Raw genomic sequence first — 19,403 nt, 5'->3', positions numbered from 1 at the left:
TGATATTACTAATTCATTAAATAAATTATGAACGGCTTTGTAATATGCTCATCATACATCAATATCAGAATATTCCATTCCTATTCTATTGTTATAGCCACTAAGCATATTTAAATATGCTAAACTATGTATTAAAAACGTACTTAAAAAATACAATTGTTTAAAAATGTAGCTTTGATAGATGATTGAATATGGTTTCCAGTAACAAAAAAGCGTGTTATGATCGATTAAATGCGTTGATACGTCATTGTGCTGCTAAACACATAACGCTGAGTGGAGTGGTGGACCACTCCAAGATGGCTGCCCTAAATCTCGTCAGCGACAATAGGCGAGAGCGGTCCATGAGGCGTCTATTCTTATATTATGTCTCTGGTTATAATGATTTTCATTCAGTCAGGACTTTACGCTGACTCTAGCCACATGCGTCACAGGTAGATTCGAGTAAAACATTGATTAATGCCTGGTTTTAAAATGAATTAACTGGACTTGTAGCCCTTATTTTGTGCCCATGTGGCTGGACACCACAAGCATGACGAACCCGATCGAACCGTTATGCCTAGGATTTCTGTCGGCTAATGTGTGGTCTCTAAGGTTTTGAAAATGGGCCGACAGTGTGCCGACAACTCGTGTAGTGTGCGCTGGACATTAAACTAAGGAAATGAGGAAGGGAGGATTAGTGGAGAGCACCAGAGTTGAGCCTTTTACGAGAAGGGGCAGGCGAAAATGTTAAGGGTACTTCATTATATACATATTAGGGGTTGATAGACTTCACATATTTTGTGGTGGACTATAAAATGATAAAAGTCGAGTAGAAGTCGACTTCTCGCAGTGATGTCATAGAAACGTAAGCGAACTTTACATCAACTTACAGGCTGTATTATATTCACGGCAAATATTGAAAAAAAAAAGCCCTTTAAGTCTATTATGCAGGAATAAACGTATAAGAAACAGAACATCATCACAGACTTCTTCGTCAGCAGTGGATCAAAGTCTGAAAAGTTGGCTACTGATGATCGCATATGCTGGACAGCTGCATGTAGCCAAATTATCACACTGACCAGTGACACAACGGTGCTATTGGCTTGTGCATCACAACCCAAAGTTATTATGAATGGATCCTGTTTAGTTACTGTTAAATTCTGCGCTCCCACCTGCTGCTGCTCCATCCTGATGCGCAGCAGGACGCTCCGCTGACTCAGCAGCGGCTCTTTTTGCGGGATGAACCAACATGCAGACTGTGGCAGAGATCGCCTCCATCAGATTATTAGATTGAAGCTTTAACTTCGTTTCCAGATGTTGTCAAATAGTATTTTTATAAGAGTGTAAAGCTGCCAGGTTAGAAGCTTCAACAGCAAAGTGGCGCTGATCAGTTGGATGGAGGAAAAGCTTGACATCATACCGCATTGTTGCACATTACTCCGGTAGTCTTTTTCTTTAAAATAAGTTTTTCAGCACAATTTGCCATTATGACAACGGAACGTCCCCATTCACTCTCAGAGCGTTACGACAGGATTTGTTATAAGACTGACTGGCCTACACGAACTACAATGAACAGGGTCCTTATCCTTTTTAACCCTTGTATGTAGAAATGGGGTCCAACCGACCCCACACGTCAAACTTGTATCATTTTCCATAGTCCTCTACATTTGCCTCAGTCCTCCCATGCACAAGGGTTGTGTGGGACTGAGTTTGACAGCTTTCCATTTACCAAAGATTCATCATAAACTGACTTCAGTATAGGTACAAGTTTTGAAGAAAATCTCCTGAAAAACTCTGTGGGTAGCTTAATAGCTTGCTATGTGGTTAAACTTGATAGCTCACTATAGTGGTTGGAATACAGAAACATGACAGTCTTCAGACTTCACAAAAGATTTTGAAAGCCAAGTAGCATTCTCCTTTCACTTCAGACCACGACTTGGTGTGGGTCCAAACATAAAAAATACAATGGGTTTGTTGGGAAAAAGTTGAATAGGTACTTTACAATGCTTTTGAAATGCACTATTGTACATTTACACACTGTCATGTTGGTTTCAAGTCTTTTAACCCACATGCGAGAACACAATCAGGAGAAGCAAGTAAATGAACAATATTGAGTTTATTGAATCCAGGGGAAAGGGGAATGGGAATGAGTTCTGGAACGGATGACCGCATCGTCTGACTGTCAACGAGAGGCGACAGTTTAGTGAGAGTCGTTGAGAGATCTTTCCAGGAATGAACAGAGGAGGTCTTACTCGGAGAGGATGAGTTTGGTTATTCGCAGAGAACTGGAGAAGAGGGCTTCGTTGGAGGGCGGACAGGTTTGTACTTGGCTGAAGAAGCGGAGTCCGACTAGGTCCAGTTGTAGAAAATCTCCAAGTGGGTTCGGGCACGAACAGGTAACACCTGTGGTGTCACAAAGGGGAGTCCACTGGAGACGGACCGAAGGTAGGCAGCTCGATCTCACGAGGAATCCCGGGGCAGACGGGAGACAACGAGGAGACAACAGGTTCACCTGGCGAGGAAACAACAAGGAGGATTAACTAGATGGAAAACACAGAGGGCCTTTCTCTGGAACGAATGTTACCAAGGTAAGCAAACACTCAGGCGACGAGAAGTCATTCAGCCGCTGCTTATATACACCCAGACTGCGCTTTCCAAACGAGCTGCAGGTGCGTCTACAGGGTCGGCACCGCACCTCTCCAGGAGCTCTGTCCACTGGCAACATCTGGTAGATGCCACGGGAAGTAGCAGGTGCTCCAGGAAAATAAAACTCAAACCAAAAACAAAAAGGAAAAGAAACAAAAAAAATAAAACAGAAAAACAGACCCTGACAGTACCCCCTCTCAACGGACGCCACCTGGCGGCCGAGCAGAGGACGAGGGCTGGGAGTCCCGAAAATCCCTAATGAGGGAAGGGTCTAAAATAAAAGACCCAGGAACGTTCCTCCGGACCATAGCCCTCCCAGTCGACGAGGTACTGGTAACCCCGACCTCGCTGACGGGAGGCCACGATCCGGCAGATCGTGGGAAGGCCGGATGGCCATCGATGTCACGGGCGGGAATAGGGGGTTCAGCCGGAGGGCAAAGTTCGCTGGACAGGACAGATGTGATCTGGGACACATGAAAAGTCGGGTGAATGCGCAGGGACGGAGGAAGACGAAGGCGTACAGCAGAGGGGCTAATGACTGACGACACCTTGAAAGGACCAATAAACTTAGGGGACAATTTCTTAGACAGAGACGTCACGTGTAGACAGCCACACCTTTTGGCCTACAAAGTATGTGGGAGCAGGAGTTCTCCTGCAGTCGGCCAGGCATTTATTAAGTGCAGAAGTGTTGTTGAGAGCAGTAATGGTGTCATTCCAGATTTTACGGCTTATACGAATGTGGTGCTGCACTGACGTGACCGAGATGTTAGTTTCGGCGAAGGACAGGAGAGGTGATTGATACCCTAGCACAATTTAAAATGGGGAGAGGCCTGTGGCTGCTGAGATGTGACTGTTGTGCACATACTCTACCCATGGAAGGTACTGGGCCCAATCGTCAGGGTTAGTGGAGGTCAAACACCGCAGGGTAGCCTCTAGTTCCTTGTTCATGCGCTCTGTCTGTCCGTTGGTTTGGGGGTGGTAACCCGAGGTGAGCGGGTTACCACTCACCTTGGCCTCTAGAGCGGAGCAGAATTGGCGCCAGACCTGTGAGACAAACTGGGGACCACGATCCGAGAGGATCTCCTGAGGGATTCCATGAAGTTTAAACACATGTTTGATCAGTAGCATGGCAGTTTGGGCAGCAGTAGGTAGTTTACGGAGTGGAATGAGATAACAGGCTTTGGAAAAACGGTTGACGATGGTTAGAATAGTGGTCATACCTTTAGAGGCTGGGAGTCTGGTAACGAAGTCAACGGCGATATGAGACCAGGGTCGTTTGGGTATGGGCAGCGGTTGAAGAAGGCCAGCGGGAGGATGTTTCGAAGACTTATTTCTGGAGCAGAATGAACAGGCTGAGACTTACCCCTTTACATCCTTGTGTATAGATTCCCACCAAAACCTTCGATTTATCAGTCCAATGGTGCGGCTGATGCCACGGTGCCCGGAGAACTTGGAGGCATGTATCCACTGGAAGAAACGGGATCGAACAGATGATGATATGTACAGTTTCGAAGACTTATTTCTGGAGCAGAATGAACAGGCTGAGACTTACCCCTTTACATCCTTGTGTATAGATTCCCACCAAAACCTTCGATTTATCAGTCCAATGGTGCGGCTGATGCCAGGGTGCCCGGAGAACTTGGAGGCATGTATCCACTGGAAGAAACGGGATCGAACAGATGATGATATGTACAGTTTACCTGGTGGACAGGATTCCGGAGCAGGTTCGATTTGCTGTGCTTGGCGAATGATGTCTTCGATTTCCCAGGTGACCACCCCACTGTGCTACTGGGGGAAGGATAGGAGCAGGAACTTCCTCGGAATCATCTGAGGAATAGACTCGGGAAAGAGCGTCTGGTTTAACATTCTTAGAACCTGGGCGGTATGAAATGGACAGGTTAAAATGAGAAAAGAACAGAGTCCAACGTGACTGGCGCGGGTTGGACCTCTTAGTGGATTGGAGGTATGATAGGTTTTTGTGATCTGTCCAAACCAAAATGGGGTGCTCAGCTCCCTTCAACCAATGTCGCCATTCCTCCAGAGATAGCTTGATCACCAGGAGCTCTCTGTCCCCCACGTCGTCATTTCTTTTGGCCAGCAAGAGTCAACGGAAGAAAAAGGCATATGGGTGAAGCTTATCCATACTATCCTCCCAGCTGGATAGTATGGATCAACAGGTTCGCCTTGGCACAACTCTCACTTCATCTAAGCCACCTGCCTCTGACCTCCCTGAGGATCCAGAAATCTCAGTTTCTGAGGTCTGAGACCGGGGTCCAGATATTATCTTTACACCCGTCTTCCTCCAGAATGTGTCTGGCCCCCTAGCACCGCATAGCAGGACAATGCCTGTCTGGATCACTACAAGAAAAGTTACAAAAAACAGAAATAAAAAAAGCAGCGGTCTTAATTCAAACCTCAGGCTGATCCCCTGTCTAAAGGAACCTCAGACTGAAGAGCTTTCAGCCTCCAAGTAACTTAAACTGGCTCTTTTAAATATCAGATCTCTCTGTGCTAAAGCTCTATTAATTAACGATTTCATCACTGAGCATAATATTGATGTTTTATTTCTGACAGAAACATGGCTGAATGACAATAATGAAGCAATCGTACTAATTGAATCGGCGCCTCCTACGTACAATTTTTTAAGTGAAAATAGAAAACACAAAAAAGAAGGAGGCGTGGCTTCAATATTTAAGAATACCATAAACTGTAGTAAAATCTCTCTGGGTAATTTTATGTCTTTTGAATATCTTGGAATCGAGGTAAAAGGCCACAAACGTACTTTGACACTGACTCTATACAAAACACCAACATATGTGGAAAATTTCTTTGCGGACTTGAATGAGCTTCTATCTCTCATATGCATTGATTACGATTGTTTAATAATTGTCGGTGATTTCAACATTCATGTTGACAACCCCCAAGACCGAGGGGCTAAAAAGCTCTTTAATATATTAGAGAGTTTTGGTTTAACACAACATGTCAAACAAGCAACACACACACAGGGACACACACTGGACCTGGTTATCAGTAAGGGTGTGAATATTTCCAATGTCTCTGTAACTGATGTCACCCTGTCGGATCATTTTGCTGTTTTCTTTGACAGTTCTTTATCCGTTAACCCACTTGGACAAAAAGCTACTATCACAAAACGTACTTTCACAGAAAACACAGCAGAAACATTTAATCAAATCTACTCTTCTTCCTCACTCTTAAGTTATAGTGACGTAGATAAATAGGTGGATGATTTTTAGTGCAAACTTTCAGATCTCATTGCCTCCACTAAAGTAAAGGTTGTGACTGGTAGGAAGAAATCTCCATGGAGAAATGCACAAATAGTTCAATCTGCAAGACAACTCTGCCGTAGGGCTGAACGGAAATGGCGTAAAACTCAACTGCACGTTTATTGTGACATCTACAAGGAAAGACTACGTAACTATCACACAACACTAAAACATGCAAGAGAGGCTTTCTTTGCAGATGTCATAAACAAAAACACTAACAACGCTCGAGCTTTATTTGCTACTGTTGACAGGCTCACAAACCCTCCTATGACGTTACCACCTGAACTTCAATCTATTGCCGCCTGCAACAAGTTTTCAAGTTTCTTTTTAGAGAAAATTCAAAAGATCAGAGGATTAATCTGCACATCCACTCCAAAGCCAGTACCAATGCTGTGCCCAAACAAAACAAATGCAGGAAAAATGACCCAATTTCAACTACTAAATTATAAAACCCTAGAAGAAATTATAAGTCAATTAAGCTCCAGTTCCTGCTGTCTGGATGTCCTACCCACACATTTCTTTAAGAAAATCCTGCCTGTTGTTGCTAATGATCTGATCCAAATAGTAACTCATCGCTCTCTTCAGGTGTTTTCCCCCAGGCTTTGAAAACAGCAGTTATCAAACCACTGATAAAAAAAGAACAATCTGGACAAATCACTACTGCAGAATTACAGGCTGATCTCCAACCTCCCATTCATCAGCAAAATGATTGAAAAAGCAGTTTTTAAAACAAATAATTTCCTAACAATAATGAATCGCTTTGACTGCTTCCAGTCTGGTTTTCCTGCTCACCACAGCACGGAGACGACCCTTGTAAAAGTGTTCAATGACATCCATATAAATACAGACTGTGGGAGAACCACAGTGCTGGTTCTGTTGGACCTCAGTGCAGGTTTCGAAACTGTTGACCACGACATTTTACTGAATCGACTGGAGAGTTGGGTCGGACTCTCTGGTCCAGTGCTCAACTGGTTTGAATCCTACATAAAGAACAGGGATTTCTTTGTTTCAGTCGGAAACTTCTCATCAGAGAGGTCAAAGTTCACATGTGGGGTACCCCAAGGTTCAATCCTAGGACCCTTTCTTTTCAATATTTATATGCTCCCACTGGCTAAGGTTATAACAGGACATAGGATTAGCTACCACAATTATGCGGATGATACACAGCTCTACAACACGATGTCACCAGGTGACTCTTAACCCATCCAATTAGAACAGATCAATGAGTGGATGTGCCAAAACTTTCTCCAGCTGAACAGAAACAAAACTTAAGTTGTTATCTTTGGACCTAAAGAGGAGCAAACCACAATCAATGCACAGCTTCAGTTATTACAACTAAAAACCAGCGATCAGCACGAAACCTGGGAGTAGTGATGGACTCTGACCTGAACCTTCAGAGCCACATTAATACAGTCACAAAGTCGGCCTTGTATCACCTGAAGAACATCTCCAGGATTAGAGGACTTATGTCTAACCACAATCTAGAGAAACTCATCCATGCGTTTATTTTTAGCCGCATTGATTACTGCAACAGCGTCTTCACAGGTCTGACTAATAAATCAAACAAACAGCTGCAGCTGATCCAGAATGCTGCTGCTCACGTTCTCACTAAAACCAGGAGCACATAAAAAGTCCCTACACTGGTAGGGACTTTAAAACTGTCCCTACCAGTTTTAAAGTCTGGTAGGGACAGACTTTTTTGTCCCTAAAAAAGTCTGTCTAGAAGTCAGTCTATTCTCTGACTTCTATTTTAAAGTCAGAGAATAGACTTTAAAATACTGATGTTAGTTTATAAATCACTAAACGGTTTAGTACCACAATACATTAAAGATCTGTTATTACTGGTTTAACCGTCTAGACTCCTCAGATCTTCTGGTTCTGGTCTGCTCTGCATCCCCAGAACGAGAACCAAACGAGGAGAAGCAGCAGCAGGGTTAGACTGCAGGTTTTGATGTCTTCCATGTTTTTATAAAGGTTAGAGTCCTTGTTAAACAGAGATTTAACTAAAGGCTATAAAGGTTAGAGTCCTTGTTAAACACAGATTTAACTAAAGGGTTAGAGTCCCAGTTGACAGAGTTTCAACTAAAGGCAAAAGGTAAGGCTCTTAGAGCCCCCTTACTTTGAGGAGACCCCTTAAGGGTAACTCCTTGTGCGGATAGGAAGAATGTTTTTAATTTCTTTTCTACGTTTTAATGATGTAAAGCCCCCCGAAAAACATCCCAGTTAAATGACGTTTAACTAAAGTTCTACGGGATTTAGAGTCCCAGTTGACGGCGTTCAACTAAAAACCTAGAGCAGGGGTGTCAAACTCCAGTCCTCGAGGGCCGGTGTCCTGCAACTTTTAGAAGTGCCTCTGCTACACCACACCTGAATAGAATAATTAGGTCATTAGCAAGGTTCTGGAGAACTGAGGAGGTAATTAAGCCATTTGATTCAGGTGTTTTGTACCTGTGGCACATCTAAAAACTGCAGGACAGCGGCCCTTGAGGACTGGAGTTTGACACCCCTGACCTAGAGGTTGGAGTCCTTGTCAGACGGTGTTTTTGACTAAAGTCCCTGAGGGTTAGAATCCCAGTTAAATGACATTTAACTGAAGTCCTAAAGGGGTGCGGGTTTTAATGTTTTTATCTTTTTTAAATCCCTCTCTCTCACTGTTTATTCAATGTCACATGCTGTTTTCATTTTAATTATGTAAAGCACTTTGAAATGCCTTGCTGCTGAAATGTGCTATACAAATAAAATTTGATTGAGGTCATAATCAGTGGTCTGAGAAACCGACGCCGGTATCGGAGGCATCAACCTCCACCACAAACTGCTTCTTGGGATCAGGTTGGACAAGTATGGGTGCTTGTGCAAACCGGGACTTGAGCTCAGTGAAGACAGTATCATCTTGAGGGGTCCAAGCAAACACCTTCTTGGTGGAGGTAAGAGCTGTTTGGCAATAGTTGCGTATAAATCTTTGGTACAAGTTAGCAAATCCCTAGAAATGTTGTAGTTGTTTTCGGGTCTGGGCCAATCTGCCTTTATCTTATCCTCCGACACTCTTACCTGTCCGCCCTCAAGAACGTTTCCCAGGAAGGTTACTGACTGACGGTGGAACTCACATTTTTCTGCTTTTACGTAGAGCTTGTTCTCGAGAAGCCGTTGGAGGACCAAGCGGACGCGTCTTCTGTGTTCAACGAGGGACTTGGAGTAAATCAGGATGTTATTTAGGTAGACGAACACAAAAACATTAATAAAATCTCTGAGGACATCATTTATAAGAGCCTGGAAGAAGGCAGGCGCGTTAGACAATCCAAAGGGCATGACTAGATATTCGTAGTGCCCCATGGGGGTCTTAAATGCAGTCTTCCACTCGTCACCTTCTCTAATACGGAGAAGGTGATATGCGTTTCTGAGATCTAGCTTGGTGAAAATGGTTGCGTCTTGAACGGGCTCAAAAGCTGAAGATAACAGTGGTAATGGATACTTATTCTTTATTGTGATCTGGTTTAATCCTCTGTAGTCTATGCAGGGCCGTATGGACCCATCATTATTTCCCACGAAGGAATACCCTGCGCCTAATGGGGAAGACGAAGTGTAGATTATGCCAGCAGCGAGAGATTTATTTATGTAATCCTCCATAGTATGTCGTTCGGTTCTGGAAATATTGTATAGTCTCCTGTTGGGTAATGGGGCACCAGGCAGGAGGTCAATGGCACAGTCGTAAGGTCTGTGAGGTGGTAGAGATAACGCTTTGTCTTTACTGAAAACTGTAGATAAATCATGGTACTCACTGGGAAAGGAGGATACGTCTGGTGGGTCAACCTCTGCCTGTTCTGTCGGGGAAGTCATGACTGGGACGGCGGAATGAAGGCAGGTGGAGTGACACTTGGGGGACCTGGATTCTATCTTGGCTTTGGTCCAATTGATGAGGGTTGTGTGTGAATAACCAGTTGAAACCCAGAACTATGGAGGAGCTGGCTGCGGGAAAAACAAACAATGCAATCTCTTTGTTGTGATTACCTGAGATTAATAGGCGTAATGACTTGGTACGGTGGGTGATTTGAGGCAGGTTCTTTTCGTCCAGGGCTGAAACACGAAGAGGGATTGGAAGTGGTTCAACCTCGATGGCTAGTTGCTTGACTATTTCAGAGTTGATGACGTTCTGTTCGCACTCAATGAGGGCCGACAGGGAAAAAGACTCGTTATTGTTGAACAGGGTGACAGGAATGATGATTCGGGATTTAGTTGATGATTGTGACTCCGGCAGTCACCCCGTCTTTACTGCCGGACCTGCGGGTTTAAACGAATGGGGCAATTAGCGATGAAATGGTTGGGGTCACCACAGTAGAGACAGAGCCGAGAGCGTATCCTTTTCTGGCATTCCTCTGGCGTTAGGCGTGTGTGTCCCAGTTGCATTGGTTCAGGTTCTGGAGCTGAGGAAGAGGTAGGTGAATGCTGAACAAAAGACTGATTACTGGTTTGAGAAACCCATGGAGAAAAGGTTCGGCGAGACCGCTCTCTAGCGGATTCGGTTATCCAATTGTATTGTTAGATTTATGAATTCGAATAGAGCAGTGGTTCTTAACCTTTTTTGAGGTACCGAACCCCCCAGTTTCATATGCGCAGTCACCGAACCCTTCTTATTCCGCCTCCCACCCTCCCCGCCGACACACAAATTACTTTGCGGTATTCTGATTTAGTAATGTAATTATATTAGCTGTGTTACCACGCCACTAGAAGCAGTAGCAACCCCGAAAAGATACGACTAAGGAGCAGATTTAGACTATAGAATTTGGTAAAAAGAGTGGAACACCTTCAATCAGTGCTCCTCTGAAGCTCTGATTGGCTAAGCAATGCAACGTGATCCTCTGCAGCAAGTGATGGCAAAGTGGGGCGCGTCATCATGACTTTACACAAGTGAAGCTCCACCGAACCCCTGAGGCCGACTCACCGAACCCTTGGGGTTCGATCGCACCCAGGTTAAGAACCACTAGACTAGAGTCTCTGGTTCATCTAGAGTTGCCAGTTCATCTTTAATTTGTTCATTTAACGCATGGAAAAAAGCGCTTTTAAGTGCAGCGGCATTCCAACCAGAAGCAGCAACTTTGATTCTGAAATCAATAGTAAAGTCTGACACACTATTCTGGCCCTGCTTTAGCCCATTTAAATCACAGGAGGCTGAAGTCTTTTCAGTTTCTTGACAAAAAACTTGTTTCAGTTCTTTTAGAAACTCTGAAAATGTACATCCATAATTCAAGGCTGATGTAAACCGGGCTTCAGCCCATTCTAAGGCTCGACCTGTCAACAGGGATAACGTAAGAAATTTTACAGTCGTCATGGGAAAAGCTCTGCGGTGAATGGTTAAAGACTATATTACACTGGAGAATGAATCCTTTAACCTTCTCTACATCACCTGAAAATGTATCCGGTGCAGATGAATGGACCTCCGAAAATGTGAAACGGTTCGGCGGATCAGGAGCCACGGATGGAGTACTTGGAACCTGCTGGACTGAGTTTTGTAGAAAGTTAGAGATTTCTGTTAATTGGCGATTTGTTTCTGCTTTGTGGTTTCCCAGTTCTCTTAACGCGGAGTCGTGGGACTGAATTGGGGCGTGTTGTTCAGCTCTTCTGATTGTGTCCGCTGAGGTTGCGGCTTGGCCTGAGTGTTCTGTCATGTTGGTTTCAAGCCTTTTAACCCACATGCGAGAACACAATCAGGAGAAGCAAGTAAATGAACAATAATGAGTTTATTGAATCCAGGGCAAAGGGGAATGGGAATGAGTTCTGAAACGGATGACCGCATCGTCTGACTGTCAACGAGAGGCGACAGGTTAGTGAGAGTCGTTGAGAGATCTTTCCAGGAATGAACAGAGGAGGTCTTACTTGAAGAGGATGAGTTTGGTTGTTCGCAGAGAGCTGGAGAAGAGGGCTTTGATGGAGTCGCGGACAGGTTTGTACTTGGCTGAAGAAGCGGAGTCCGACTAGTTCCAGTTGTAGAAAATCTCCAAGTGGGTTCGGGCACGAACAGGTAACACCTGTGGTGTCACGAAGGGGAGTCCACTGGAGACGGACCGAAGGTAGGCAGCTAGATCTCACGAGGAATCCTGGGGCAGACGGGAGACAACGAGGAGACAACAGGTTCACCTGGCGAGGAAACAACAAGTATTAACTAGATGGAAAACACAGAGGGCCTTTCTCTGGAACAAATGTTACCAAGGTAAGCAAACACTCAGGCGACTAAAAGTCATTCAGCCGCTGCTTATATACACCCAGACCGCGCTTTCCAAACGAGCTGCAGGTGCGTCTGCAGGGTCGGCACCGCACCTCTCCAGGAGCTCTGTCCACTGGCGGCATCTGGTGGATGCCACGGGAAGTAGCAGGTGCTCCAGGAAAATAAAACTCAAACCAAAAACAAAAGGGAAAAGAAACAAAAAACAAAACAGAAAAACACAAACCCTGACACACACAGTTATGATACTGAACATCTGCGATGTTCAATCATTCATTAAGTTCATTTCTACACCGTCAAATTTTCTTTTTTTACACCTCTAACATAGATAAGAACATCTGTAGAAAGTCATATTTTTTTAATAAGTTGTGGCAGAGAAAACATTAAAAGTGTCATCGACAGTAATGTAAAAGGAATGTGTGTTTCTATGTATCTGCAGCTTAAAAAAAAACAAGTTTATGTGGAGAAAGTGGAAAGGATGCAACAGGCTCTGGCTCAGCTCCAAGCAGCATGTGAGAAGAGAGAACAACTAGAACACCGTCTTCGTACAAGACTGGAGAGAGAGCTGGAGTCTTTACGTCTGCAGCAGGTAACCATTTCACAATTCTGTATTCCTAAAGTATCTCCACAGTTCTGTGTCAACCTTATGATTTTTCACTGCTAGCTTTTAGCTAAAAATAACTATTGATTTATATGCATTATTCAGAGTACTTGTGCAATATTTACAATAATAAGTCTTAATAAAATCTATGTATCAAGCTGCCTAATTTCTTTTCTGGAAAACCAGGATAGTATTGCCATCTACAGCTTTAACTTTGATAAATTGTAAATGATTGATGTCTGTGGAACTAAAACAGTCTCATAATTCACAAATGCACGAGAGATACACAAATGCAGAGAACAAGTTTCACATTTGTACTTTTGAAGCAAACACAAATATATCTTGTTTTCCAAGTTTCTTTCTGGCTTGTGATTTGTGCTGCATTTTAATTTTGAGACTCCCCTCATGTCTCAATCCACAAATGTCTTTATTTAATCAATGGTCTATCTGATTGGATAATCAGCAACCAACCAGATGGCTTCCTTGTTACAGCCAGTCACATAAATGGACCCATATTTCAGCCAATCACATTAACCCATTGTGATTGGCTTAAACAAGGAGGCCATCTGTTTGGTTGCTGATCATAAAATCAGATATATCATGTATTTAAAACAAAGACATTTGTGGATTGAGATGTTAGTCTCAAAATTCACACACAAATGCAGCGCAGCTCATAGACTTGAAGCAGCTTGGAAATCAAGATATATTTGTGTTTGGATCAAAATTACAAATGTGAATCTCGTCCTGTGTATTTGTGAATTATGAGGCTGTTTTAGCTCCATAGATGTCTGCTTTGCAGCCTTTTGTTGGAGCAATGTCATGATTACTTAAGTCAATGTAATTTTAGGAGTTTTTAACTTTCAGCGTTCTGAGGAACATCGTTCCTCATTTAGTGACTTAACAGACACAATGTAACACTGTTGCCACGAGGGGAGCCTAAATGGTGCTTGAAATAGGCCAGAGCAGTTTTTTCTTTAAACCTAAATGCTCTCTCATATGCACAAGTGGAGGGGAAGGCAATGAAGCTCTCGCTCTGATTACAAAACATAAAACCAGTAAGCCAACAGAGTGATAACAGTAATGGAATTTAGTTTGCTGTTTACTGTTCTTACAGCTATGTTTTTCAGTTGATAATGATTGCAAAGATTAAGCTGTTTTGGACCCACTGCTGTCCAAAATACTGCTGTTCAGATTTTAACTAGCAAAACCAAAATATTGATAACATTGATGGAGTTTAGAGCCATTAAAAGGAATTGTGTCAGACAGACACTATCAGAGATGAATGTAAGAACTTTTAGAAAATGTTTTTCTTATGTCTTCTGCATGTTTTTTTTTTTTTTGTTTTTTTGTCAATCTTCATGTGTTAATCATGCCATTCAGCGTCAAGGAACCTCACAGAGCAGCGGCTTGGTGACATCAGAGTACAATGCCACAGCACTAATGGAGCACCTAAGAGAGAAGGAGGAGCGCATTCTGGCTCTGGAGGCTGACATGACTAAATGGGAGCAGAAGTATTTAGAAGAAAGTGTAATGAGACAGTTTGCCCTGGATGCTGCCGCATCCGTTGCTATGCAGAGGTGAGATTTCTGCAGTTGAAGACAGCATCAGGTTTCAGGCCTAAATTTAGTTTTGTGTATATATAAAAATCTGTTTATCTTGACTGTCTTGTTTTACAACATTATGGCGATTGGTCAAAATGCTTAGTTTACACCATAAGTTGGAAGTAATGCACAAGCTGACTCTTGCCAAAGCTCATGAAAAAACTATGTAGACAGTTCAAATTCTGATTTCCCCTCAATCTGACGGTGATGTCAGAATACTGAGTTTAAGTAACTGACAATTACACAGTCATGATGAAATGACAACCACTCGTTTTCCATTAGAGCATCTCTAACCTGTTTATCCTGGTTCACCCCAGCCAGAATAATATGGACACGTTCATAGAACAAGCTTTTGAACATTGAATCCATGGTGGTTCATTGTGCATTAGTTTGCAAATGAAAGGAAGCTTCTCATTTACTACATTATTGTTGTGTACATCTGCAAATAAGAAAAACAATAAACAAACTAATTAAACCAAATGATCAATCTAGTTCAGTCTACATCAGAGGTCTTCAACTCCAGTTCTCGAGGGCTGATGCCCTGCAACTTTTAGATGTGTTTCTGCTTCAGCACACCTGAGTCAAAAAATTAAGTCACCACCAGGACTCTTCATAACTTGACTACATACTGAAAGGTGAGTCAGCCATTTGATTCAAATGTGTTGCACCAGAGACACATCTACAAGCTGCAGTACAATGTCCCTTGAGAACTTGAGATAAAGACCTCTGGTCAAGATCATCTTCTGCTTGTTTTTTAAAATGTGTCTCTTGTGCTGTAGGGATACATCTGCAGCAGGGATAAACCACTCTCCAAGCAACAGCTACGATACTTCTGTTGAAGCTCGAATTCAGAAGGAAGAAGAAGAGATACTAATGGCCAATCGTCGCTGCCTCGATATGGAGAGCAGGTTGGGTAACAAATATACAGCACATGTAAATTAATTCTGGGCTTTAAAATGTGCTTAAAATAGAAATTTCATGCAGCTCGTTCTGTACTGAAAATGGTTGGGAGTAACAAGCTTATATCTTTGAGTCAGAACAATTTCAACTATGGGGCCATTGAAGTCACATACTACATGTGAGTCATTGGCCCATCAAATATTGAGTTGCATTCAGCTTAATATTTGAGTTGTCTGCCTCTCAGTCCAAAAATATCCACAGCAATGCCTGATAAGTTGTTTTGGTCACATGGTACAAGATGTTAATTGCTGTGGAAAATGCCATGGGAGATGCCAAGGTGTTAAAAAGATGAAATTTGAATCCTCATTCATAGAAAAGTGTATAATTTTTGGACTGGAGTTTTCAGTAGGGAGAATTATTGAAACTTGGCAAAACAATTCTAACTCATGAAACTGTGTGCAGACAGTTTATCTCAAATCCTAATTTGAGATAAACTTCAGAAGCTCCCACCAGCTGTCTGGATAACCATGGCTACAGCCCTTGCTTGAGTTTGTTTTCAGCAACAATTAATGATGATAATCAATTTTCACATGATCACATGATTATCCACATCATCTTACAAAAATATAATCAATAAAATTAAAAGCAAATTATTTAAAATAGAAAACAAAAACAACTTTGATGATCAGTTCAGTTTATTTGTATATTGCCAATTCACAACAAATGTTGTCTCAAGGCATTTTACAAAAAAGTAATTTTAAATCAACCATTTATTTTTTACTCTGCAATGACTTTTTACTGGTCCAGTCGACTAGTCGCAATCACCTCACAAAACTCGTTTTTCCAAGAGAATGAAAGAAGGTGAACTAGGTGAGTTCGTCAGATAGCTCAAGTTATATAAAAATGTTAATAATTTATCAAAGAGGAACTGCAAATTTCAGCAAAGGTTACAGGAATAGGGGCGTTGCGTTCTCTCTGCCCCCTTACAGTCAGATTGCTGTGAAATAAACTAGTGCTGAAAAAATCCTTAAAAAAATAATAAAATACTACCGGGGTAATGTACAACAATACGTCGTAATGTCGGGTTTTTTTCATTCCTCCAGCTGATCAGCGTTACCCTGCGTGTTGAAACTAATAACCTGGCAGCTTTACGCTCTTATAAAAATACTATTTGACAAAATCTGGAAACAAAGTTCAAGCTTGATCCTGAGGATCTGATAGAGGTGATCTCTGCCGCAGTCTGCATGTTGGTTCATCCCGCAGAGTCAGAGAGCCGCCGCTGATTCAGCGGAGCTTCCTGCTGCGCATCGGTGCAAAGGAGCAGGTGGCAGCGCAGAATTCAACGGTAACCAAACGGGATCCATTCATAATAAGTTTGGTTTGTGATGTTCCAAAAACATCATTGTGGTCAGTGTAATCATTTGACTCCTAATTCAGCGATCATCAGCCGATGTTTAAAAAAAAAAAAAAAAAAGTCAGACCCGACTTTGTGCAACTTTTGTCCGCTGCTCACTAAGAATGATCTGTTTCTTGCACTTTTAATTCTGCATTATACTTAGTAAATGCGTTTTTTAAATCAATATTTGCGGTGAATATAGCTGATAAAACCTCTTAAGTTGTTGCGAAGCATTTTGTGCTTACGTTACTGTGACGTCACTGCGACTTGTCGACGTCGAAGTGACTTTTATCATGTTGTAGTCGACCTTAACCCTCCTGTTGTCTTCGGGTCAAAATGACCCGCCACTGTGTTAAAACCCCCCCAAAAATCCCCTAAATGTTATTTTTTTAACTTGAGATTTTAAGACTTTTCCTAGATTGGCCCATACAATAGAAAAAGTTAAATGTTGTTTTTATTCACATTTCCATGTAAGCTGTACAAAAAAAGGTTCAAAGATGGTCATCGGGTCAAAATGACCCGTGAGGCAAATAGAGTTGAAATCAAGGTCACAGTTATTTACAAACCACAAAATGTAACAAAGTTTTAGTTGTGTCTCAGATCAATCAGTAGCAGAAGTAAACAAGGCAAATCAGGTGGTGTTCTCGCAGACTTCAGAAGAACACCTGTTATTTCAAGAGGTTATAAGGTGTATACAGGTCCCGAGGTGAGGCTGCAGCTAGTCTATGGGATGCAGAGAGTTGAAGGCCAATTTTCCGAGCCACAATGCCACTCAAACTCTTTCACACCTACTCAAGACTGATACGATTTGATGACCAGCAAGACGTGTGACAGACAAACTTGCAGCCATAAGAGAGGTATGGGACAAGTGGGTGGAGCGGTTGTCCTACCTCTACAATCCAGGGCCTGATGTAACAGTGGATGAGCAACTGGTTCCATTTAGAGGTAATCTGTTTTCATATTTGTAATAAAAGTGATTGATTTCTTTGACTGTTTTCTGTGACACTGATACTAATCACTGATGCTAATGTCTTTTGTCCAAAGGTCGTTGTCCTTTTCGGCAGTATATGCCCAGCAAGCCAGCAAAATATGGGATCAAGTCATGGGTGGCTTGCGATGCCAAATCAAGCTATGCTTGGAAAATGCAAGTCTATACTGGGAAGTCAACCAGTGGATGCCCAGAGAAGAACCAGGGGATGCGAGTTGTGCTTGATGTGACAGAGGGACTGAGGGGTCACAATGTGACATGTGACAATTTCTTCACCTCTTATGAACTCGGACAGCAGCTCCTGAAGAGGAAGATCACCATGGTTGGTACAGTTCAAAAGAACAAGCCTGAGCTCCCACCTGCACTGCTTGCGTCAAAGGAGAGAGAGGTCTTCTCCTCAAAGTTTGCCTTCACGCCCACCACCACTCTAGTTTCCTACCTCCCAAAGAAAAACAAGAATGTAGTTCTTCTGAGCACACTGCACAAAGACGGCGACATTAGTGATCGTGAGGACAGGAAGCCAATCATCATCCTGGAATACAACCGCAACAAAAGAGGTGTGGACAACCTAGAGAAGGTGATTGGAACATATAGCTGCAGAAGAATGACCGCCCGCTGGCCCCTGGTCATCTTCCACAACATCATTGATGTGTCCTCCTACAATGCCTTTGTGATTTGGAGAGACATCAACCCAACCTGGATGTCTCGTAAGCACAACAAGAGGAGGGTGTTCCTGGAGCAGCTAGGAAAGGCACTTGTAACTCCACTCATTGAAAGAAGGAAGCATGTCCCCCGCACAGAAGCCTCAGCAGCAGTTGTGAAAGCTATTCAGAGAGCAGCAGCTCCTGATCAACCTGAGGATCCATCTACCACAGCCACTTCCCCAGCTAAGCCAAGTAAGAGGAAGAGATGTCAGTTCTGCCCTCAAAAGAAGGACTGTAAAACACATACTGTGTGCTGCAGGTGTAAGAAATATATCTGCAAAGGCTGTGCACTTGCATACTGCCCTACATGTGCTAATTAATTGAATGGGTTATGTTATTTTTCATATTTTTGTATTGTACATTCTCTTAAATTGTTCACTGGAGAAAAGTTGGAGAAAAGAAAATGAGTCACTGAGATGAATAAAAATGCATTCAAAACTCCTTTTTGCACATTTTTTTATTTTCTTAAGCTGTAGAAATTCAAGTGGAGAGAGAAAACTCAAGTGTTCACACATTTTGTGGTGAATGACAATATACAAGATGAAATTTGGTGTTTAAAATTCAATTAAGCTGCTTATATTGGGGGTTTAGTGAAGACGGGTCATTTTGACCCGGAGGACACAGAGTGTTTAAAATATGAAGTCGTTCAACCCCTACCATGCACACATTCCAATTGATCCTAGTTATCAAATAGTACATTGAGCTCAAATAATTATTCATATTAGTTTAAAAGGTTTCTCTTTAAGGAAACCTATCAGATAGCCTCAAGTCATTGATTTGCAGCATTCTCTCCTGGACGAGCACAGGAGAGAATGCTGCATTCTCTCCTGTGCAGCATTCTGCACAGGAGAATAGCTAATATTTAGCATATTAGCTATTGTTTAGCTAATATGCTAAACAATAGCATATTAGCTCTGTGTATTGCTTTACCCAGAATCTTAGTTGCTGAGCTGAGCTAATTTCTCCCCCTAAAATTTGACAACTGAACTGACAGAGTATGAAGCCAGATTAACTGGTCTGCATTGGGCTTAGCATTTATCCTGAGTCAGAGTAGTCAGGACAAGATTTGCTCATGGAGTAACATTTCTGG

At 42.6% G+C, this 19,403-nt stretch overlaps 1 protein-coding gene across 8 annotated transcripts in view; it reads left to right on the top strand.

The window, feature by feature from the left end:
- amot (angiomotin) overlaps positions 1-19,403 on the top strand; it is an 87,653-nt gene that overhangs the window by 57,375 nt on the left and 10,875 nt on the right. For all 8 annotated transcript variants that reach the window (XM_081615151.1, XM_081615155.1, XM_081615153.1 and 5 more), the window contains 3 exons: positions 12,563-12,712; positions 14,105-14,301; positions 15,105-15,233. In XM_081615151.1, coding sequence (XP_081471277.1) covers positions 12,563-12,712; positions 14,105-14,301; positions 15,105-15,233 — 476 coding nt within the window. The remainder of the gene's footprint in view (positions 1-12,562; positions 12,713-14,104; positions 14,302-15,104; positions 15,234-19,403) is intronic.

This window comes from Poecilia reticulata, chromosome 14 (assembly GCF_904066995.2).
Source record: "Poecilia reticulata chromosome 14, P_reticulata-male-v2, whole genome shotgun sequence".
NCBI lineage: Eukaryota > Metazoa > Chordata > Actinopteri > Cyprinodontiformes > Poeciliidae > Poecilia > Poecilia reticulata.
This window is presented reverse-complemented; position numbering and strand designations above follow the sequence as displayed.